The 23,342-nt window shown below is 37.8% G+C and overlaps 4 protein-coding genes and 1 long non-coding RNA gene across 5 annotated transcripts; 3 read left to right on the forward strand and 2 right to left on the reverse strand.

Moving 5' to 3' along the window:
• The first annotated feature begins 2,145 nt into the window (after positions 1-2,145).
• Positions 2,146-3,709, forward strand: LOC108972213 (protein hemingway). The gene is made up of 4 exons (XM_018938738.1): positions 2,146-2,416; positions 2,473-3,233; positions 3,293-3,431; positions 3,499-3,709. The coding sequence occupies exons 1-4, from the start codon at positions 2,279-2,281 to the stop codon at positions 3,646-3,648; spliced, it is 1,188 nt and encodes a 395-aa protein (XP_018794283.1). The 5' UTR covers positions 2,146-2,278; the 3' UTR covers positions 3,649-3,709.
• A 5-nt stretch (positions 3,710-3,714) lies between these two features.
• LOC108972222 (Werner Syndrome-like exonuclease) lies at positions 3,715-5,322 on the reverse strand. Its single transcript, XM_018938747.1, has 6 exons — positions 5,162-5,322; positions 4,868-5,094; positions 4,575-4,802; positions 4,362-4,503; positions 4,186-4,287; positions 3,715-4,127 (listed from the first exon to the last, which is right to left on the reverse strand). Exons 1-6 carry the CDS (start codon positions 5,195-5,197, stop codon positions 3,936-3,938), a joined length of 927 nt encoding a protein of 308 aa, XP_018794292.1. The 5' UTR covers positions 5,198-5,322; the 3' UTR covers positions 3,715-3,935.
• Positions 5,323-5,608: 286 nt separating this feature from the next.
• Positions 5,609-6,886, forward strand: LOC108972347 (nucleoporin Nup43). The gene is made up of 2 exons (XM_018938891.1): positions 5,609-5,970; positions 6,028-6,886. Exons 1-2 carry the CDS (start codon positions 5,700-5,702, stop codon positions 6,834-6,836), a joined length of 1,080 nt encoding a protein of 359 aa, XP_018794436.1. The 5' UTR covers positions 5,609-5,699; the 3' UTR covers positions 6,837-6,886.
• Positions 6,887-7,872: 986 nt separating this feature from the next.
• On the reverse strand, positions 7,873-16,511 carry LOC108972078 (prolyl 4-hydroxylase subunit alpha-1). The gene is made up of 9 exons (XM_018938547.1): positions 15,665-16,511; positions 9,819-9,973; positions 9,587-9,743; positions 9,247-9,428; positions 9,033-9,178; positions 8,506-8,955; positions 8,351-8,407; positions 8,122-8,287; positions 7,873-8,065 (listed from the first exon to the last, which is right to left on the reverse strand). The coding sequence occupies exons 1-9, from the start codon at positions 15,856-15,858 to the stop codon at positions 7,965-7,967; spliced, it is 1,608 nt and encodes a 535-aa protein (XP_018794092.1). The 5' UTR covers positions 15,859-16,511; the 3' UTR covers positions 7,873-7,964.
• Positions 16,512-21,002: 4,491 nt separating this feature from the next.
• Positions 21,003-22,091, forward strand: LOC108972496. Its single transcript, XR_001993637.1, has 2 exons — positions 21,003-21,097; positions 21,151-22,091. It is a non-coding gene; the product is annotated as an uncharacterized LOC108972496 (long non-coding RNA).
• Positions 22,092-23,342: the final 1,251 nt, after the last annotated feature.

Below are 23,342 nucleotides of genomic sequence, written 5' to 3' on the forward strand. Positions count from 1 at the left end.
AGTTTTCAACAGGCAATATTTACACATGAAGTTGGTCGCGGTTGGACAACAGCTAAAACCGCTGTTTCTAGCTAATTTGAAACTCATTTTTATATGAATTTCGTTAGTTGCGCTTATTGAATTTAAGTAAAACTGAATGGAATGTTATATCGCAAGTGGTCTTTGGGAACAAATAAGTTCTTCAGAGCTCTGATTTCCAATTAACGCTTCGATTTAACGCCAAAATGTGACCTTGCCTTAAAATACTTTTTCAATCAACTTTCTTCATTAAGTGATGTGATTAATTAGCAAGAGGAAATCAATTATTGCGGTATAAATATGCTGACAATACCGGCCAATCACTTTTTTGTTTCAAATCAATTATCAATCAAGGCTGAATGGTTACCATAGTTGAATGCTTAGTGCACACGTAGATGATCTAAACGATCCAAACAGTAATTAATTATCGAGTAAGGAGCTCCTGAAGAGCTAGCTAGTCGCGTTAACTACACTAGAAAATTTCATGGCACAATTAAACAATGTAATAGCGTAGAACACTTTATAACTGATGTTATGGAAAATAAAAAGTACTGCTCTGATGTGTTCCTTGATGTCAGCCAAGCATTTGACAAAGTCTGGCAGCTAGGCCTATGAAATTAAGGCACCTTATTATTTGCTGCTAAAGTCTTACTTGCACAATCGGACGTTCTGCGTTAGATCTCGTGATGCTACGTCGGATTTGAGACCTGTCTGTGCTGCCGTGCCCCAAGKCAGTGTACTCGCCCTTGTGTTCTACATTCTTTACACAGCAGACCTTCCAGTGGTCAGCTCTGACTCCACAATTACGGCAACTTATGCTGATGATACAGCACTCTTAGCATCAAGTGGCAACCCTAATACTGCTACTAAATAATAATGATAATAAAATGAAAAAATTGCCCTCAAGTGGTTTCATATGGTCAGTTGTTACCAACAAACACATGCGCAAAATATTTGGGGAACTCTAGCGAATCAACTCATCAAATTAGATTGAATGATTATCGAAAAAAGACCGGAAATAGTAGCTAGACCAGATACAGTAATTTTCTTTCAGGTTAACGCTAGGCCTCATGTTGCAAGCCCATTGCTCTTGAGAAAACAGCCGTTAAGAAGTTTTAGACTCACTTGCTTTTTGAACCGGCCCTGCCCCTTCTAACTATCATCTGTTCTGGTCGATGCAGACACCTTCACTGGTTCAACATGCGATTCACATTAGAACAGTTTTGATTCAATTTTGACCGCCAAGGTTTTGTATCAACAACGTTATTGTCACAGTATTGAAACCTTCTTCGGGCTTAGATTGCAGTAAATTGTTATGATTGTTTCATGACATTGTTTACTGAGCAATGCGCAAGTGCAAAGCGTTGCCCAGACAACAAGTGAACACATCCATACATATACATATGCAGTACATATCCTGTGCTGTTCAATATTTTGGTAAACATTAATTTATCAAACTTAGGGTTTCTATATTTTTATTATATACATACGCATATGTGCATACATAAAAGAGCATATGTTTATATGTACAAACTTCTATTTGTAAGAAATACTTGTATATAAGTATGTAGGTATAAACATATATACATGCCATGTACCTACATACTATTATATATACTTCGCTTCACACTTATTTATTGACAGTCGTCGATACAAAATCGAACAACTACTGAATGTATATGTACATATGTAAGACTGTATACGTATGTACATATACATATAATAATTACACTCTTTTGATTGTTCCGCACAATCATATTTACCGTACCTGTTATACCAATAAGTTTGGTGGTGGTAGCTTTGTATGTGGTTGGAAAACAACAAAAAAGATCACCTGTTTTAACCACCACGAAACTGCAACGGACCTCAAAACTAAAATAAAGAACCATTATTATTATTACGCTAACCTACATCACGCCTTCAACGATTCGCTAGTAACACCGTTAGTCAGCCACTTACTTTTAGCAGTGACAGGTTCGAATGCTTTTGTTTACACGCCGGCCACTTCAATACACACACGCACGTAAGCAAAGCAGAATAAAAATACATACTTTCAAATCCACTTTTGAAATTCACAATGTAAAAAATGTCAAGAATATTATTAATAATCACAAAAAAATTGCCATTTGCACTTGTGCTCAAACATTTTTCTAATTTGCCAGCAGCCGACACTTCAAAGACTGACACTTTTTGTTTACTTAATTTAAACAAATAAACAGCGAAAATATTGACAAATTGAGTACTTTTAAATTAAGCAACCATGTCGGATGAATTGAATTCTGATGAAGACCCATACGCGAACGAGTCTTTCGAAAACGACACGGATGAGATACCTGAAATATCGGAAACGGACAGTGATAGTGAAATAGAACCTGACACGGTACCATCTAACAGCTCGGTAAGCTCAGAATCCTAGCACTCTATAACTCCAACATGACACTTGAATTATTGCAGCTCTATGCTTACGCAAGAAGCCGTTTTAGTGGACGCAAGGGCTCGTTGCAAAATAAGAATTACGTACCCTACGATAGTTCCTCCGAAGACGATCAAGATGTTGTAATTAGTGAGACTATCGCCGAAATTAACACTGAACCCATGTGTATGGACGAAGCTATCGAAACGCCAAAAATTTCTTTTAAGGCAGCGCTGACTCGGCGTAGCTCCTCGGCGAGAATGATTGGAAACAAACGAATGCTTGTTGAACCGCTTTCTATTGTGGAAATACCAAATACTGCTCCTACCGTCAGCGATGATGTGAGCAATGGCGACGTCTCGGACTGTCTCGACTCGAATGTCGATGAAGAAGCGACAGCTGAAGTGATTACGGAAAATGAAACCGAGGTACTTCACAAATTGAAAGAGTTAAGTTGTATTCAAGATGAGTCAAGTCAGGAAGAGGATGATGTATTGTTGGCGTGCAATACCCCGCAACCGTATGACGTACCTCCTAACCATGGTTCGCACAAAGAGATAGATGTGCACGTGAATTCGTTTGACATATCATCAGGAGAGAAATTGAGAGAAAATATGAATAACTTTGCGGATATTGCTATCGTTAGTGATGGTCCGCCAAAGGAAAATGATAATGAGCTTGCGGAATATGAGCCAAGTATTGATGTACATATTACTAGCGAAACACCTACTAGTTTTAATTCAGAGGAGTATGCCTTCCATTTGAACTTCTTGAAGACGTGTGGATCAAGTGATAAACTGAGGTTAGCAATAATAGGTAGTACTCTAAGTAATTTTCCCTTTAATTACTTATGAATTGTAGAATGCGGTCCAATCCCCGCAAAAGTTGGAGCTTCTCTAACGATCGCATGCGGGAAATTGAGCGGCACAACCATATCTTGCTACGAAAAATACTCTCACAGAAGCCGACATACCATTTAGCCACACCAAAACCTACTAAAGTGAGTATTATTTATATTTTATATAGAGAAAATTAGTAAATGCCTTGATTAATTGTGGAATCCTTAGTTCGCCACATTACCTCCAACGACACGTATAACCAGCGCAGCGATAAACCGAAAGAAGAAGCAACGACAAATCGATTTGGATAATCAAGGACTCAAGCGGCGCATCGAAGCTATAACTCTTCGACGTCCCACGCTGCAACATTTAAATTAATAACAAATGTTAATTTTTGATTTTTTTACCATACGAATTTCATTTATTAATTGAAACTAAATGTTGAACAGTGTATACCAATAAATATATTTTGGCCATTTAAACATTTGTAAAATACCTTTGTATTATAGAAGTCAATTGCATAAAAATTTAAAAAAAAAAAAAAAATACTACTAATAATAAATTAAGCTATAACCGCGTAAGCGGTGTCTACGCAAATAAAGAAGAATTTAGTTATAAAAGTGTGTAAAATTTAGTAAAAAGTGTTAATTGTAATACTTCAACTGTTACTCTATTGTTTTAGCCACTTGCTTTCCCGAATCGGCCAAGGCAATCTCTTCAGCTTTATTTAAAAAGGTTTCACCCAACGCCTTAATAGCTTTGAATGCTGCTTCACCATTTTTCTCTTTGAATTCCACTTCGTTTTTGAGCTTTATCTGTTCACGTTTCTCCAATTCTCGATAAATAACTTGTCCAATCTAAATAAAGCGTAAAATATGTCCATAGAAGAATTGATATTTAACTTGATTTACTTACGTAGACATCGATAGCTGCATACAGAAGTTGGTTTTCATCCAGTGGTATGACATGCCATTTACTCATGCGTACTTTTTTGTTTTTGTCTACAGTTTGCTCTACCTAATTGCAGAAAAAAAGTAGATATTAGTAAAACCTTGTTAAGTTTTGCCTCTGAAAAATTAACTATAACACACAACATAATTTGCCAAGCGGTCTAAGCTCCAACGTCCACTAGTTTGACACACTTGGTTACACCAAACACCCAAGTCTACACACTTTTCAATAAGATGATCTGCGTTTACTTCTGGGAAATCACGAGCCAGCTTGCGAAAATCACTGAATCCAAATATAATTGAAATGAGATGACGAATTTGACACATTTATATTCATAAAAGATGACCTCATACTTTTTTATGTTTACACCATGTAGTCGAACTTTTGGATGCTTTAGCAGTGCTACCAGCGCAGCAGGCAGGCGTTTCAAATTGGTCAATTGAAATATGTAACAGCAGTGCTCCTCGACACATATTTGTATAACGGCAGATTTGCCCGGTCCAGTTTGAAAAGAAAATGGCCATTCCATGTCAAACGCCATTGGCACCAATTCAGTATGCACTTGCTTTTCTACCCACTGACTGTAAAATATATTTTATTACAAATAATATAAGGAACAAATGCAGTATAACATCCAATTGCTTACAAGATTAGGTCTGACGCTTCAGCTATTTCATGTCCTTCTGTATGGTATTTAATAGTGCCCTTGTACTTTATAAACGGAAGTTTGCGCTTAATTTCTATTTCTTCCGGAATTACAATGTCATCTTCAGCCATCGAGCGTGTGTTACGCGTCAAACGTGCACTACGGCGTTTCGGCGGATTGTCATCCAGGTCAGTATTTTCTTTGTCCTTTGCTGGAAATGCCGCGTTCTGAAAGTGCAACGCCACTTGTAAAAAAAAAAAGGCGGCAACCTTTTAAATAGCAAATAAAGTTTACCTCTTCTGTACTTCTTTTTCTACGCTGTCTTATCATTTTACTAAATATGCTATACAAATTAGGTACTTCTGTTATTTACTTCCGTCCTATTGTAAAATTGAAGCGGCGTATAAATGCTAACTTTTATATTGACAAACACAGGTGCTGATTGAAGATGAACCATTTTCGCGCGCAAATTTATGCAGTGTTGACGGATCAACATTTTTGTAAATATTTCCATGCATCTTAACTACACATAATAAATATGAACAAATATCAAAACATTACGCAGTTTTAAAGCAGCTAGAAATGGTTAATAATACTAATTAGGATAATAGGTAAAAATTTAAAAGAATTAAGTGAAAATTTACAAGTTTAGCTACACCAGCAATGGGAACAGTTTTACAAAACAAAATATTTGTGTCACCCTTTGTACAAACAGCTGTTTCGCTGTCACCGAATTAACCTCAATAAAATTAAACCGGTCTGTCCAATTTGAAGAATATTGTTGTATTAAGAACTCAGATTTAAATTAATTTATTAATATATAAATATCGCAATGGACACAAGAATGAATACATTTTTTGTTTCGGAAAAAATATCTAAAATACGCTGGCTTCCAGATAATTTGCAAGCAAGCGAACGTTTTCTGACCGGCAGCTGGGATATGCCTTCAAATTTTGTGCGTTTGTGGCGTTTACAGCAGAATCAATATGCCGATGACTACAATGAATTTGTGCCCCGCTGTAGTGACAAACAATCCTTCAATAGTGACATCACGGGAATCGAATTCATTACGACCGATTTAGCTGTCGTCAGTAGCTCTGATGGTAAGTATATTTATATCTCACTATCCTCTTGACTCTTACAAAATTCTTACCTGCCAGGCTACATAACAATAGTGGAAATTAAGCGTGCGGTTGAAGACGATATTTTGCAACAAAACGACCAAAGTGAGGTTCTGCACAAATTTAACGCAAGTGGAGATGCGGCGCCTTGTACGGGAGTATCGGTATTTGAAAGAGAGATAGCCACAGTTGGCGAAGATGGTCGGTTAAATATTATCAGTGCTAATGATGTCAGTCAAATACGGCGCACTCTTGAAGCTGACAGCATTGCACTAACAGCTGTTAAATATGTCAATCCGAATGAGGTGCTTACTGCAAATCGTATGGGTGTCATACGCATGTTCGATACAAGAGCAACTGATGAAGAAGTAGCTGTTACGGCTTTCATGACATCGTGTGAAGATGAGAGACGGCCGAACTATGTATCTGCACTCACCTCACATCCCACACAACCGCATATCGTACTAGCCGGATCAGAGGAAGGTTCCATAACTGTATGGGATCTTCGTCAACCAGGCTATCCGGCATCCTACTTAAGTGCACACAAGAGCGCCATAACTGAAATCGGGTTTCATCATAGAGAACCTTCGAAACTGTTCACAGCCTCAGAGTGTGGCGAATTATGGTTATGGCAACAGCAATCTAACATGAGCATTACCAATATGGAAAAACCGGTAGCTGAAAATGTTAATCCCTGGCTAAATGGCGAGCGCGCAAAGAATAGTATTAATGTTACATGTTTAATTTCGAATTTGCGAAAATCTATCAACACATTTGACGCAAACGGCTCGAAGCTAATATGCGGTAGTGATAGTGAAGCAATTTATTTAATTGATAATATATACTAATTGTAGTCTTAGAGCTAGTGTACGATATTAAAATTGGTTATTTTTTTAATTTCCTGAATTTCTATCATAAAATCATTGTGGTGATTTATACAAATTATTGCACATGAGTGCGGAAGTGTATAAAAGTCTGGTTGTTGACTTCGCTTATTGCAGACTTCTACCCACAACATTTTCGCTGCAAACGGAAACAAATATTAGTCACAAAGCAAAAGTTTGGTTACAGAGCACAACATTGAAAAGCTTTTCTGTGGCAGATGTGGTTTGAAATTCTTAGCTCGCGTATGTTTTTATAATGTGTATTGCATGTTTGTTATTGTGTTTTTATTATACGGCTTACTAAACCCCTGTTAATTAAAACAGTGTGCCTTGCCTGAAAGTAATCAACAGAGGAACTGGGAAACGGACTTTTGTACATAGTCGATATTTAGAGAATCGGTGTTAGAGAACTATATTTATAGGGAAATGTGGTTAGTATCTTGTGAAAACTCTTTGCCTGCAGGTCCTACTTTGCATGTTGGAATCTAAACTGGAACCAATCTAGGCCACCATGTCATTGTATGCCGTTATGGTCAGTTTGGCCAATGACCAATAAACGAAATCAGTAGAACACGTATGTGTGTGTGTGTATTATGCAAGAATGTGTAATTAAATTACCTGTCACATTAACGCAGCGTCATGGAAACCGTGATAATTCGTTTGTTTGTTTAAATTTTTTACATTTTATAAAAGGTTACATAAAAATAACACTATTTCATTGCATCTGTGGGAGATGCTATCCTGAATATGCTTATAATGATATCTTAATCTTTATTATTTGCACCAAACGCAGAACACTGAAAATGGAATGTGGCGTCAAAGTATTTGTTTTTTTTTAATTCTGTTATTTTTTATATCCTATTATGTTTTTTTTTTTAATTTCAATAATTATCGACATCGGTCCAATATATGTACATAGTCGGGTATTAGGCTTGGAATAACCGATAGAAGGAAGGCTTAAAAGAAATGCAACTTGTAAGTTTATATAAAATGTGATTTTCTTTAATTAAGTGTATACAAAATATTAACAAATATACATAAATATATTCACAGCGACTAAAAGTAGGAAATAAATATGGAAACTTTTAAGTTCTATACTATTGTGAAGTATGGTTTAGAAATGGCATCGTCCTTATGCAACAGGCAGGGCCGGGTGAATGGCTGCGTTATGGCGTTGATCCAGACATTGCCGACTAAAATGATCGCTTTGTAAGATATTAAACTACAAGTGTTATATTCTTGTACTCACTCCACTTAGATCCCTTTAACACCGGGCAGGCTGCGTGTCTCGTACGGTAATCGCCCTCCAAGGATCGGTGTAAATTGTACCAGAACAGCACATTGCCTTTCTTGGGCTTAATGGCGAAATTCAAATTCGGAAAGGCAGTAGCGCCACCCTGTTCGACTTCGGAGAGCTGGAGTTTAGTAAAAATAGTTTTGTTTAAGAATTTACGGGAAAATATTGAACACACACTTACATAAAATATGGCGGTGGCAATGCGATTACCTAGTCCCTCGGGCAGACGTTCGGTGTCCTGAAAGCAAAGCGAAAATAATATAGAAACCCATAGGTGTACTAACTAAATTGCTGCACTTGTGCCACAACTCAATATGGCTATGTGTGTGTGCTTACCAAATAAAAGTCCCAGTGCGGCTCATAGTGGCCGCCCAGTCCGTAGTTGGCGACCTGTAATTTCTCGCAGCGCGTCACATCGAGGCCAGTGAGGTCGTGCAAATCACGCAACATATCCTGCATGTAAGTGTGCTCCTGATAGGCCAGCCACGCGTTCTTGCTGATGCGGAAGTCGGTAGCTTTGGACAGAGTGACCACGTCGCGTACGGTGGAGCGTTGCATGTAGGGCGTGGCCAAGTATTTGATGGTTTCAATCTTGGTGTCGTCGATAAAATCGTGAAGTGTCAACACCAACGGATCCAGGCTGTGCTCCTCCACTTTGAAGGGGGCGATAAAGCGATAAGGATGATTATTGCTTTCGTAATGGCAGCGCAGCGGACGCAATTGCGTGGGCGATGCAGTGATTTCGCCACGACACACTTTCTTATACCTTTCAAATTCCTCGGTTTGCTAAGTGTAGGGAAGCGGAGTGGAGTTTGTGTGTTAAGCTGTAATCCTTTAAATTTAGTTAAAGTTGGTGGACTTACATGGTAGTATGAGGGACTTGTGGTTAGCGTTGGTTTCCGCTCGCCAACCGGACTGAGTATTGTGTTTCTCACATATGAAGCGGTTGCGCGTGTCGGATCAAGGCTCAACACGTCATCTGAGAGCTTAAGTGCGGTTTCTAAGTCGCCTGTGAGGTATCAAAATGGAGTGAGAATATTTTTTCAGAAATGGAAGAGTGTGGTGGAAATAGCTTACCTAAATTGAGTAAACTTTTTGCGACATCCTCCACGTACTCGAGTGTGTGCGGATCTTTGTAATATGGTTCGCGACTCAGTCGTTGCATGGATTCCTTCAACCACAATTTTGTGTGATTGTATTCCTCCAAATGGAACAGTTGCTTACCCAAAACAAAACAGTCCTGCCAGGTCATGCTTGTTCTGGAAAAACGTAATAGTGGACGAAATGGAAACAAATAAGAAATATATAAACGCGATCTAAGTATATTGTTTTGAAAAGGTACATAGTTCAGAAAGTAAATGTAGAATTTTGTTACCATGACAAATACTCTAAGATCAGAAACCCCGTCATCACTCACCCATATTTGACGCCATTTAAGAAACCGCCTGCTATTTGCGCCGTATCTAGGTGATATGTCTCTTGCAGACGCGCCAAAGCAGCCGCGGATGCTTTGAAGTCTTCTGCACTTGGGAAACTGAGTGTTTCCCGAAACTCAACCATTTGTCGCAGGAAAGCTGGAAAACGAAAGTATTATTTTAGGATGAAGTTATGCTTTTTGGAATGTTATGGACAAAATTTAATTCACTTACTGTTCGCAGCCTCATCTGACTGCACGCGTTCCTCATAAATCGTCCAATCGGTGGTTAGGCGCTTCATTAAGCGGTAAACATTGACGGGATTGGTTAAATAATTTTCGGTATTACGGGCCGCCTGCGCATATTCCATTTCGATGCGATGCAGTTCACTGAAATGATATTCAAGTTATCAAGGCCGTAAACCTTTATTGTGAAAAAAGTGAAAAACTTAAGTGAACTGCCAACTTGATCCAGCGCCTAGCTACCGTTTCCACGACAGTCGGGTCTACGCAATCGGAACGGATCCGGATTTTCTCCGACCAATGAGTGCCAATTCGATAGAATTCTGTCGCTGCAACAACAACAGCGCCATTAAACCATCCCGGCGCTTACTGGATTTTTAAAGGGGTTTGAAAGTTTGGGACATAGCTCGATATGCCAAGCCCTTTTTACGGGAGCTACTCAACTGCCCAAACGATGATAATGAAGCAGACGTTTCATTTCCCGACCAAGAAGATGTTCGAATAGTGATCACCAGTCTGAAGAACAACAAAGCGGTGGGGAAAAGGGATTGCCGCGGAGATATTCAAACACGGTGGCGAAGAACTGATAAGGAGCATGCATCAGCTTCTTTGTAGAATATGGTCGGACGAAAGCATTCCCGAGGATTGGAATTTAAGTGTGCTCTGAATAGTCTACGAAAAGGGAGACGTACTATCCTCTATAAGAGTGTAAAGTCAACTACTGTGCCGTTAGTTCTACTTTCTCCCGACTGGATAAGGAAGCAAAGCGTATGGGTCTAGTAGTGAAGGAGGGCAAGAAGAAATATCCTCTGTCGTCTAACAAACAGTTGTCGCACTTGAGACTTCGCTCTCACGCCACTGTTGACAGTCATAAATTCGAAGTCGTAGATAATTTCGTCTATCTTGGAACTTGCATCAACACCAACAGCAATATCAGCCCCAAAATCCAAAGCAGCAATAACTCTTGCCAACAGGTGCTTTTTCGAACTAAGTTGGCAATGGAGAAGTAAAGTCGGTTCTCGCCGAACAAAGACCAAACTCTACAAGTCACTCATCATTCCCACCCTGCTATTTGGTGCAGAGGTATGGACAATGTCAACATAACATAATATCACAAAGAGAGGCAGCGGAGAGTTGTTCATGGTAACAGAAAAATTCCCAACGAATATAAGGGAAAGCACGAACACAACAAGTAATCGAAGTAAGCTATGCCAAAAAACAAAAAAAAAAAAAAAAAAAAAAAAAAAAAAATGTTTAAAAAAAAAACAAAGGCAATCATATTTGAAAAAAAAAAAAAACTGTAGATAGAATTGTCGGCAACTAACAATTGTGGTTCATTCAGAAAATCATCAGGTTTTGGATTTGGAAGCGTATGTTGATCACTATTATTTGGAGGTAAAAAAAAATTTCTTACTCAAATTATTAAGTAAATCAATTCCCAATTTGTCCTCCATTACACGATTAAGTTTTCCAGAACTACTATTTACTACTATTAGGCTGTGGGTGCTCAAAGTGTATTCAGAAGGAAGTCATCGTGTCCCAATTTATTCGGTGATGGCTGCTGTGGAACATTTGAATATCGCGTGGTAGTAGTGCGAAAAATAATATAAGCCCTGGTTGCTTAGCTGAAATTTTAGTTCGATATTCATTATCCAACACCTAAACTCTTGGCGCGTTTTGAAATGCTTCGAAAATGTTTTCGGCCTCAATATTTATGGTACATCCACGCATAGTCTATCGTATTGTTGTTGTTGTTGTTGTCGGTAGAATGTATGTAGATGCCCCGTAAATATTCCTCCTACATACATTCGTGTGACCTTCAAAACGGTGAAATGTCTCCTATGCAAAAGCAAATGGACGAGATGCGTGATCTGATTTCGGGACGTACAAAGTCTGTGAGTGAGCTTGTGGCAGTTCAGATGAGGCATGCAACAACTGTTCTGGTCAATATAGATGGTTATAATATTCCATTTAATGATACGATCGTTGGTCAGGCGGCAATGTGTACGACTCCACCACATGAAACTTATAATACAGCGATGACAATAGGGTTACAACCATTGGGAACTATGACAAAACGTGAATGGAAGCGAAGTACAGTTCACGAAAGCATTGAGTTATTACCTAATATTGATCCATTAACATTAATTTTGGAACATTAACTTCGGTGCATTTTATAGAAAAGGTAACGCAACTACAACAGGCATATGGTTGGTGTGGGTAAGAAGCTTTGTTGGCAGCTCAATCTAAGCTAAAAGGCGTCGACAAAGAATGGCTTTCCCAGCGTAGCATACGATAAGTTTATTGGAAGACGGTTATGGCAAACGATATCAGTCATCTCGGAAATATGACATCGGGGACTGGATGAAGTATTCAAAGGTCCAAATATCGTTACGAAGGTACTAAACTACAATAGATACATCATTGAAGATCTACCAGAACAGCGTATACACGAAGACGTTATTGTAACAAGGGTAGAACAACATGGTTGTAGTGTAGATTATATGAAACCATGGCGTACATTGAGCCCTGAGTTAGATGACGACGATGACGACGAAATATCAAGAGCGGCCGAGCTGTCACCGACAGTTTTATCGAGTGAGAGGCATTCATTGTTGAACAAGGAAACGGAACAGGCAGGCGCATACAAATATTTATTTTTTAAAATAAATTTTTTTTTCATTCAATAATAATTTTAAATAAACAATTAAAAGATCAGCCGGCTACGCGGGCTTGGTCATGTTGTCCGAATGGATGAAAACAGAACACCTGAGAATTTTCGACGGTTCTAGAAGAATCTGGCAATACTTAAAAACTCTAATTGGCGCAAAACAACAAAAAGGAAGAACGCCTGGCGCACTGTTCCAAACTCGCCAATAACCGCTTAAAGAACAAGTCTAAATAAAAAATTGCCCAGGGCATTACATTGGCGATTACATTCACTAATTTCCATCCATATATGTGAATTTCATATATTCGTTAATTCTTGATGCCCTAATCAATAAAGCTCAGTTTGTATTAAAAGTATATTATAGGTTTTGAGAAGAAGCTTTTCATAATCATTCAGTCATTGAACTAAACAAACATTTTCAGTGCTTTTCAAACTGGCCATGATTCTCATAGCAAAGATGCTCTCTCCTCACGCTGTGAACTTGAACTATTGTATTGTCGGCTTCACTTTTGTTATTCTTATCGATTAGCATCAACTTGCCTATCAGTGCTTTGGTATCAGTCGTCTTACGACGTGCTCGCCGTGTAGGTAGGTGTGTTAATGAGATAGGCTTTTAAGGCATTCGCAAACGTGCCGACGGCCGACGGCCAACGGTCAGTGTCTAACTTATTAAACATTCAAATTTTACTATTCAACGTAATAATTTGATGTTCAACGTCAGTGTTACCGGTTTGAAGAAATCTTCATTTGAAATTCAAACATTTCTCTGTTCATCTTTATTTATTTTCAGCTAGTTAGTTTCGCATTTGTATTATTATGCAGATGCGCAGTCGGTTCATCGTTTGTTCATGATCATTGCGAATTTCGTCTCTGTTCATAGTACAAGGCCGTGTGCAAATAGAGGGGTACTTGGTCGTAAGCTTTTTCGAGCATTGCTCTTCAAATTAATGAATTTGCTTTGAGCAACTAATCTCCTCTTTGGTACATTCCAATAATGGTACTTTTGAGAGCCTCTTGCCGTTTTTTGAAATTTCCACACATCAGTTTTTTTTTTTTTTATTTGACTGAACTGTATGCACAAACATGATCGAAATAGCTAATATTTCTGATTTGACAGACTGACTTATCCCCTTGTAAAGAATGGTTACTATATAAGCTAGTATCAGGAAAGCAGCATTTACTTGAAATATCACATGAAGCAAAAAAAATTAAGAACTGAAATTTGTTTGTGAAAATATAAAAATTTGTTTGTGAAAAGATAAAGTTAAGAGAAAAATTGACCTTGGTGTTTGAGTGGTCTTCAATTTATTTAAAAAAATTGATTTTGCAGTTTCCCGAGATAGCAAATTTTGTACAAATTATTGGTCTAACATTGTGTTATTTTTGAAATGATCGCAAGGATAGAAATGAAGGCCGCATCCTCGTACTTTTTCCCCCTTTACTTCAAGGACTCATAACTCAAAGAAATTTTTTTTTTAAATTATTTCTAAATAATTTTTTGTAGATAAAGAAATGATAAAAAATGCGTAGTAAAAATTACAAATATTTGTTTGTCAATTGCTTCATAGGGCAGCTTGAAAACCGCTACACTAATTACTAAAACCGCTACACTAATTACTTACTATACAACTTATAGACGGTGGAAAGTCCATTAAATTTTGTGGCAAATTTCTGATGACGAAAGGTTTAGAATGTTGGAAAAGGGCTTCGGTGATAATTTTAGGTTGCGAACAAGTTCATTTGGTTGCTAAAAATTATTCAAAGAGGGTCGAGAACGATCACGAACGACTAGACCGGCCACCAACATCAACTGATGATTAACACGTCAATAAAATAAAGGAATTGCTGCTTGAGGATCGAGGACTAACAGTTTGAGATCAGTAGCATCGTTGGAATATCGGAAAGATCTATGAAAACTCTTTTTAAAGATAATTTGGGCCTAAGAAAAGTGAAAGGTTTTAAATGAGTAATACTTTTTGAAAAACCGAGTCGCGTTAACGTCTGTGAAACAATGATTTCCGCCTAACAGGATTTTATAAAACGTATTATTTGGACCTATGCTTACGACCCGGAAATAGATGATCGGCCGAATATCGTTGCAAAGGTCAACCGAAGCTGAAAAAACCACTCCAAGCAGTTCAAAAATCAACGTTATATTGATTCTTTTCGACCGGCCAAACTGTTAACAAGGAATACTATTTGAGTGTTATGCGTCGTTTGTGCGAAGCTATTCGTAAAAAGAGGACGAAATTAAAGGCCAACAACTGTTGGTCTATACTTCACGATAATGCACCGTCGTATACTGCTTTAAATCATCGTGAGTGATTCGACAAATTTGCAACCAATATCGTGCCGCAACCACATGATTTAGCTCCGTGTGACTTCTGGCTATTCAGCAAACTCAAACGACCGCTCTGAAGAAACCGTTTTGTGTAAATTGAAGACATTAAACGTGAATCGCCACGCGCTTTGAAGGGTGTTCCGGAAATAGACTTCAACAACTGTTTCCAGGAATGGAAAAAACGTTGGCACAGGTGTATTGGGGTCAAGGGAGACTACTTTGAGGCGGACGACATAAAGTTTAAAGAATAAATTAAAATTTTAAAATTTATGAACAAGGTCTTTCTATTCATTGCTCATACTAGTATATTATAAATAATATTCTATACATATGTATATGTGTGGAAACCCCCCGCACGAAATCCCCCATTACCACTGGGCTGCTGATTATTTTCGAAGCCCAAACTTTCGATGCGTTCAAAAACCAGAAAAACACGCATAAAATTAACAGCAAATTTAATAGTTATCGAAATAATACACATGGGACAAATAGATATTAGCACAACTGGAAATCTGCTTTGCTGTCTTTGTACAGTTGGCTGAGTTTTTGCGAGTATTGCTCAGAACTCGGTATTGCGTGAACACTTAACGAACTTGCCAAACTCGATGTTATACATACTTTATTGTCCATATTTCATAAAACATGATAAATCAGGATAATAAATTAGCGCTTATTTATTAGCAAGACTCAAGCGAGTGTCGCTTGGACAGAAACACTCTAGCACGAATACACACACACACGTGGACACCGAGCTGGGCACACTAGTTATTGCTTTTTAGCAATATGCTAATGCTAGAATTTTTCACACCCGGCCCAAGCTGCTTACCTCTCAAGTGTCTGCAGTTGATGCTTGCTGGCGCGTACATATTCTCGGAAGCTTTGCAGCAGATACTCCTCGGTGCGGAGCAAATTCTCTAAGCCGGAAATGGATGAGAAATAATCAATTTGAGCGCTGCAAGCAGACAGCAGGCTGACAACGATGAGCAGGAACGTTGCACCTGTCCAATGCATTTTGGACATTTTGTGCTGTTTTAATGCTTTAATGCTTGAAGTCTTAGTTTATAGTATTCCAATGCTTTTACACTTTTTTCAGAATAATTTTGAGTTTACTTTATGCATTTATATTTTCTTATTTTATATTTTTAATTTTGAAAAATTGCACTTTTCATAATTTGTTTGCGCTCCACAGCGCTTGTTCTGGATTCACTGGAATGCTGAGCAGCTCATTCGAACATTCGCAGAATTTGCAACTTTGCACTTTTTGTTCACAGAGCTGATCTTGTCACTTGGGCCGTTACTCGTGCGGACCGAAAGCTGGGCGTGTACGATGGTAGTTCGGGCGCGTCGCACAATTCGCTATTTGAGCTGCGCGATTTGTGTGAACTTGACGGCGTCGCGTTAGAAACACAACTAGTCCATTGTTGGCGAGATTTCAGCAAGGCTTTTGACGCGCTTCCACTGCCGCCGTGAGTGGCTCAACATCTTCATTTCAGTTGTGTATTTTGCATTTAATTATTTCGTTTTTGTTTCATTTTTTATGCAAATTTTTTTTGCTAAAAGGCAATCGCGTTCGTCTGTCCAGCAGCAGCACTTATGATACAAATTAAATTATTCTGTTATATTCGCGTCGTTTAACCCGTCTGCGAATCGCGCAGCACACAGTCGTTCGCTTACATAATTAAATACTAACTATAATTCCAACGGTACTTCTTATGCTGCGTCGGGCGACCGAAAGCAGTGAACTAATTAAGCAAGCTCATGATAACTCGCTGGCTGCCGTTTGTGTGCACCAAGAGCAGCTAAGAGCAGAACTCGACTAGGTCAATGTCGCAACTCGATACAAAGGCTTTGGTTTGCGGTCCATCAGCGCGGGCTTCCGCGTCGCTTTGTAGTAGTTTATTACTAGAGTTGAATATTATTGTAATTCTATTTTTAAAGTCAAAATTGTTCTCATTTTTACACCGTATACAATACTCGACTCCATATTTTGTGCTTTAAGATCGGGTAAATGTACAAAAGCCAGAAAGAGAATAGGAAATGTATGATAGAACGGATCCAGTTTTCAAAATGTTTCCAAACCCTTTGATGAGCTTTGAAAAGGAGAAAGGAAAGACCAGTATCTGAAATGCAAATGCAGAATGATTTGAGCTTTCATTTTGGTTTCTATAGCGCGGACTGGATAAAAAATCTGGGTCCGTTCCGGTTACGTAGACCCGACTGTCGTGGTAACGGTAGCGCACTTAGGTACGCATGCTTTGAATCTGTAAACCCTGAAGGTGGCTTTTAGCGGCTGCCGAAAGTTTTGAATATCTTTGTATTTTAATAATGTCAGCTTCGGTAGTCAGCATCTCTCGAGCGCATGTTGGGTGTTGTAAGTTATCTTCGCTCGTTTGTAGGCCCTTGCGATCTGTTTAGTTCGTTTGCATGCAGTGAAATTCGTGTGCGCACTTACGATCTCAATTATTATATATTTCGATGCATTCTACATATCGACACGTGAGTTGTGTGTGTGTGTGTGTGTATACGTCGGAATATTGATAAGGGTGTTTTACAATAAGGAAAATCAAGAATGCGCTGAGATATTTATATTATGAATATATGAGCTTTTAATTAAATGTCAACTACAATGGGAATGTTAGCAAGGCATTGAATGGCAAAGCAATGGGCCAAGCGCTGCAAGGAGGGGTGCAATTGACGCAATTTGCACGCGCACACGTGGCCATGTTCGTATATATGTTTGTGGAGATACATAAATAGTTTACGTACTACCGATTTGAAAAATGCATTCGAACAGCAATGTGCTGATATTTATTATGACGTTTTTATTGATTTGAATTGTTCGCTGGTTTCGAATAAAGTCATGCCATACAATACATTATTTTTATCAAGAATCATTTGTGCTATTTTTACCATCAAACCGTACCTTGTTGGAGGGAACTATATGATGCCCCATTAAGCCTTCGAAGGTTAGACGATTCGTACACTTTCTTATGGTTATGTACATATATATAACGTTGTATACATAATAATTGTACTCCACTGAGGAGGGTTAGGTCTTCCTCATCTCTTTGATGTATCCAGTTCTTACTAGCAACGTTGGTAGGTATAAACAATCTTCGAGTCGATTTAATGATGTAAGTAAGGAAAGTATATTTTATACAGATCTTTATTTTCATTCTGATCGGCCAGCTTGAATGTCAGTTATATGATGTACTGTTCCGATCTGGAAAAATACATTGGAGATTGAAGCTATGCCTTACCCAAAAGCTTATGCAAAATTTCGTTAAGGTAACTTGTCTTTCTTTTCTTGTAACTTCGTGGTAAACTTAGTAAATCCTGTTCAGGGCATACAATTATGAATCAAAAGAAAAAAATTGATATGTCTCTCTATGGTTAGGTGATAGACTTATCACAATATTTGCAAATTCACAAAAAATTGTTTAGCGTTGAAATAAAGCATTAATTTCATTAATAAAAAATGAAATTGTAAATTAAATTGATAATTTAATTATTAACATACATTCTCCCCACACTCCCAAAAGCCGCACAGTTAATTTCACTTGATAACGTTCCTTCCTATGCACATTGGCCCGCGTCACCACCGCAGGGTTAAGCCGTCGATTCAAGTTTCATTGAGCGTCAGTCAGTCTAATGAGTATGCGAAAGCGTTGACTTGGTGATAGTTGATGTATATCTATTGTTTACTCCGCTTTTGGCGGCAGTTTCGCAGGTTTAAAATAACACACGGTTATCAAACAGGTGCCGGTGACGATCAGCTGTGTATTTGTGCGGCATTCTCGAATGTGATTTCAAAAATTCAGCTAACATGCGAAGCCACAAATCTCATATAATGACAGAAAGTAGAGAGAAGGCGATTGATTGGCCATTAAAAGCTGTGTTTTATTAACCTAAGCTAATTAATTAAAGCATAAATTAAAGCAAGGAGCTTAGAGTGACGCTTATATGGGAGAAGCTAATGGTAATGCGTAGATAACCTAAAAAACGCTCGTAAAGTCGCATTTTCGCGCCATTATCAAGCGAGTAAAACTTAACTAATGGGATGAAGCACAAGCATACACACAAATGCACACATGTGTCTTGCCTTTAGTCGCGCTTGTAGTGCTAATGTAGTGCTTAGTTCTTGAATTGAAAACAGTTATGCAGATGAGGCGTAAGCGCGTGTGCTCGAGTTTGAATTTTGTCCAAACTAGTTTCGTAAACATCATATGTTATGAAAGCTGTTTGCTGAAAAACAATTCTTAATTGTGGAAATATTGAAGACATAAAAACACTAATATATGTATATAAAGCTGTATGTATGTATATATATATGCATATGCTTGTATATATATATTCGAAGGTAACCGCATTATAATATGCTGCGCTTGTGCTACCATTTTTATTGTGCTAAAAGAAGAATGCAGTCCGAGGTGATACAACGGTGTAACGGTACAAAGTTAACTGCAGAAAGTTACCTCGATTTTGGCATCAACCAAATGAACAGACAAATGTTAAAGTGGTCAGAAGATTTAGAAATAAAATAAACTCGTTTTGTATTTGATGTTTATAATTGGTCGATTAGCACGATCAATTTGGGCGAGAGTCGATATCTAACCGAGCGCTTTTAACTTGCACATTTATCAAAGGAAATCGAGAGAACATTTCTTTCCATTTATTTTTTGAAGATTAACTCCGTTAAATGTTGGCCACGGCTACACGGCTACGTCTCAGATGGTTATTCCATTGAGTCAAAGTTCTGAAATAACTTTTTTTTGTAATAAAATGGCAGCCCTGGAATCTCTTCAGGTTACTCTTCGTGTCAAATGCGAAAGTTTTGTTTTTTTTACATATCCATTGGGCCATAAAAGGAACTTTTCAAGAGTCCATAGAGGCAAGCGATGTCGCTTGGATGGTCATACGGCTTCAGTTCTTGCACGCTTTTTATAGTGGATAGAGAGCTAGATTAGGCACCTTCGCTTCGCTTCCTTATCCAGTAAAACTACAATAACTGCATGGTTGTTGAGGTCAATGATATCAATATCATCGGCATAGAAGATTGTACTTTCTCTATTCCGCCCGGCAGCTCAAATTATTTTCTCGAGCAGTAGATTGAAGAAGTTCCACACTAGGGAAATGCCTTTTCTGAAGCTTCGTTTGGTATCGAACGGTTCGGGGAGGTCCTTCCCGATCCTAAGGAAGTTTTTGGTATTGCTCAGCGTCTGTTTACTCAGCAGTATTATTTTCGAGAGGATACCAAGTTGTGTGTGTATCGATATTCCTTTCACGGGTCTTTTCCAAGATTTGGTTCATGGTGCAAATCTGGTGGATTCTAGATTTTCCAAGTCTTAAGCCACACTGATAAGGTCCCATCAGTTTGATGGCGATGTGCTTCAGTCTTTCAGTCAGTGGATTGCTTTAAGTAGCTAAGGAATATAAATTCGTTAATTGTGAGCTGGCGTGTATATTTTGTAATATAGAAAAGAGAGAAATTGAACTGACTGAGCAATTTCCAATATTGTGTTATGGAAATCTGTTGCAATTTAATAAATTTTTATAACAAAAAAAAAAAAAAATAAATTTATAAAAATAATCAATAAAATAAACGGGTAAAATCGAATCAAAACAAATGAAACTTGTCTTAAAATAACTCACACCGTTTTTAACCTCATTTTAACTGCGAAGACCTAACATTTTTCAATCAAATATTTAATTTTGTTTTATTATCGATCTATCTAACTATCTGAGTTGCGAACATGCCGCTTATCAGCGACTTATCTGATAATCTGTGCAAAACACTTCCGAAGTGTTGAAAACCAGTGTGTACCGCAGCGGGGGTAACTAATAAGTTGTTGAATTTCACATTATGCCGTTTTTATGGCGCCAATTAGCGAGCTCAGCTAAACGTCGCGAAGCTCACAGCCAAATGCATACATATTTATGTGCTGAAACAAGAGCGAACAGCAATAAAAATACGGTGCAAAAATGAAGCAAAAATTCGCCCACGCAAAGCGGAAGCGAAGTTCAGACTTTGTTTGAATACATCGTCATTCAACAGCTGCCACCGCACGGCTGCTTTATTCCAGCAAAATGTCGTTTATGTCAACATTTCTCGCCGCTTATAATTAAGCGCAAATGCAATTAATATTTCCACATTCACACTTCGCGCTGCCCAGGTGGCTCGGCATGTGCGGGCTTTAAATTTGATTCAATCACTGAAAAATCTGGATGTGGCTTTAACAGCGCTAAATATTGAGAAAAAGTAAGAGTTGGAGCATTTAGTTATGATTTGTCTTATAAATGATTTTGTTTTAGTTTTTTTTGTATTGTGTGTTTTTGATTTACTACACGACTTATTTATAGCAAAACCGGGTTCACAGAGATATTAAAAAAACTAACATACTATTCTAGATACATATTGCTTCTTCTCGAATAGAATATCCGTAGAAGCTCTGCGATATAAAAATCGATAAATGAAAACTAATGAGAAACCAGTTTGTTGACGATGTGTAACAAGTTCAGTGTCTTACACACACACATACTATTTACATATTATAAAATTGGGTTTTTAATCTTAATTACTGTTTAAAGCAGGGAATTCGTACATATTTTTCACCCGTTTTAATAATAATAAATTTCTTCAAAACAACTTCAAAAAACGGTCTTCCGAAGCTATAACACCATTCACAAATACAAAATTTGAGTGACAAGAACTTGCTTCCAATCGTTCAGCTTGCGGAGCAGCTGTATGCTATAGTTATCCAATCTGCGACATCGCTTCGCTATATGGACTTTTGAAAAGTTCCAAGAAGATCGGACGTTCTCGAGCCAAATTTTGTTCAGTGATTAGGCTCATTTATGACTCAATGAGTTTATAAAAAAGCAAAATTCCGACATTTCAGGGGCTGTCCATTTATCCAGAAAAAACACGGTTTGTTGTGTGGCCGGTGGAATCATCGGTCCATATGTCCTCCAAAATGATGACGGAGAAAACGTAACCGTAAATGGCGAACCTTATCGCGCTATGGTAACCGACTGTTTGATGCCAGAGATTGAAGCTCGTAATCTGGAGCAAAACAACAGGAGTGACATTCGCCAGTTACCAGTCAAGATGTCCGAAATAGTAATCGAGAATTGGACTCAACGGATGGACCATCTGAGACGTAGCAGCGGCAATATTTGAAGATATTCGTCAAGAAATTAATGCCAAAGAATCCACTTTCCAATAATAATAAACATTCCTCATTAAATTTGAAGTATCTGTGTTTTTTCTTGAAAAAGGTAGGGAAAGGAAGGTAGGGGTAGGGTATAAAAATCACAAACCTTAATACCCACATTGAGTGTTGAAGTGCCATTGTTGGAGAATTCAACCATTAATTGTATATCATATTATTACATATGTACATATTTATATTTAATCTTATATGGCATAAAGTCAGAATAAGGAGTGTATTTATTTAGTTTTCGTATCAAAATTTCCATACGCCAAGAGGATAAAATTTCTTTGCATAGCCATACAGCCTGGTGTCATTCAAAATGCTGTTATATTGGAAGAGACAAGGCTATAGTTAAATTCGTACCCAAATTTCTGAAATATTAAATTTCTTACTCGATAGTTTTCTTTGAAAAACTTACACAAATTATGAGTGTATTTTGTTCAATTACGATGACTTTGATACTTCTACTTTGTGTGAATACCCCGCAGAGAAATCAGTTACTTACAAACCGCGTTAAAATTAACAATCAAACACGTCAGCTGATTATACGTATTCACTAGGATCAAAGGTCAACATTCAGATTTCGACTAGAAGTATAACATTTTAACATTAAAATGAGTACGCAAATTTACCGAATTCATTAGTTACTACGTATTCAAATTTCCAACTATAGTAGGACTCTCAGCCTAAATGTATGCAATTACTGTATTTACAATATGAGTTTCTGTCAACTGATTGAGATAGTGAATATATAATTCAATAAGACACACAAAATGACAGTTTTGGAATATTCAAAGAAAACTTTATATTGAAAATCCCATGCAATTAAATTGATGCCCGCTTAGGTATAAATGGCTTTTCAGAGTAAACAAATCGCATCGTTATACAGGGTGCACCACATTTTAAGTCAGTGTGTAAACAGTGAGCTCTAATTAAGAACCGATTTATATGTTAGCTATAATTTAATTTCAACCCTTGCAATATATATAAGATTATAACACCTACCAAGACTCCGTTCACAGAAATATATAGAAAACTCTTCAGTGGTTTCCATAACTTTTTCATGCTTCTCGTGCTCGTCTATCAATAGTTCGAAGATTGCTTTTGTATACTTTGCTTTTTACTCTTCACTGATAAATTTTAAAAGTCTTCAAATAATCCCACAAGAAAAAGTCAGAGGTTGTCAAATCTGCACCTCTTGTTGACTCAGACATGCATTATATTTCCCTTTCAAAGGGTGTTTGAGTGGCGTCTTTCTGATTAAACATCCCTCAATATCGACTTTCATCA

Source organism: Bactrocera latifrons, unplaced genomic scaffold, assembly GCF_001853355.1.
Source record: "Bactrocera latifrons isolate USDA-ARS-PBARC rearing strain unplaced genomic scaffold, ASM185335v1 scaffold_11, whole genome shotgun sequence".
NCBI classification, from domain to species: domain Eukaryota; kingdom Metazoa; phylum Arthropoda; class Insecta; order Diptera; family Tephritidae; genus Bactrocera; species Bactrocera latifrons.

What these genes read in the sequence shown, in the direction of transcription:
- LOC108972347 (XM_018938891.1), top strand. Translation starts at nt 5,700, where the DNA reads ATGGACACAAGAATGAATACATTTTTTGTTTCGGAAAAAATATCTAAA. An exon ending in TGTCGTCAGTAGCTCTGATG is followed by an intron (nt 5,971 to 6,027) that starts GTAAGTATATTT and finishes CTTACCTGCCAG; the next exon opens with GCTACATAACAATAGTGGAA.
- LOC108972078 (XM_018938547.1), bottom strand. Translation starts at nt 15,858, where the DNA reads ATGTCCAAAATGCATTGGACAGGTGCAACGTTCCTGCTCATCGTTGTC. An exon ending in GTCAGATGAGGCTGCGAACA is followed by an intron (nt 9,744 to 9,818) that starts GTAAGTGAATTA and finishes TTCGTTTTCCAG; the next exon opens with CTTTCCTGCGACAAATGGTT. An exon ending in AAAAAGTTTACTCAATTTAG is followed by an intron (nt 9,179 to 9,246) that starts GTAAGCTATTTC and finishes GATACCTCACAG; the next exon opens with GCGACTTAGAAACCGCACTT.
- LOC108972222 (XM_018938747.1), bottom strand. Translation starts at nt 5,197, where the DNA reads ATGATAAGACAGCGTAGAAAAAGAAGTACAGAAGAG. An exon ending in CATGGTGTAAACATAAAAAA is followed by an intron (nt 4,504 to 4,574) that starts GTATGAGGTCAT and finishes ATTTGGATTCAG; the next exon opens with TGATTTTCGCAAGCTGGCTC. An exon ending in ACCGCTTGGCAAATTATGTT is followed by an intron (nt 4,288 to 4,361) that starts GTGTGTTATAGT and finishes TTCTGCAATTAG; the next exon opens with GTAGAGCAAACTGTAGACAA.
- LOC108972213 (XM_018938738.1), top strand. Translation starts at nt 2,279, where the DNA reads ATGTCGGATGAATTGAATTCTGATGAAGACCCATACGCGAACGAGTCT. An exon ending in GGATCAAGTGATAAACTGAG is followed by an intron (nt 3,234 to 3,292) that starts GTTAGCAATAAT and finishes TATGAATTGTAG; the next exon opens with AATGCGGTCCAATCCCCGCA. An exon ending in CCACACCAAAACCTACTAAA is followed by an intron (nt 3,432 to 3,498) that starts GTGAGTATTATT and finishes TGGAATCCTTAG; the next exon opens with TTCGCCACATTACCTCCAAC.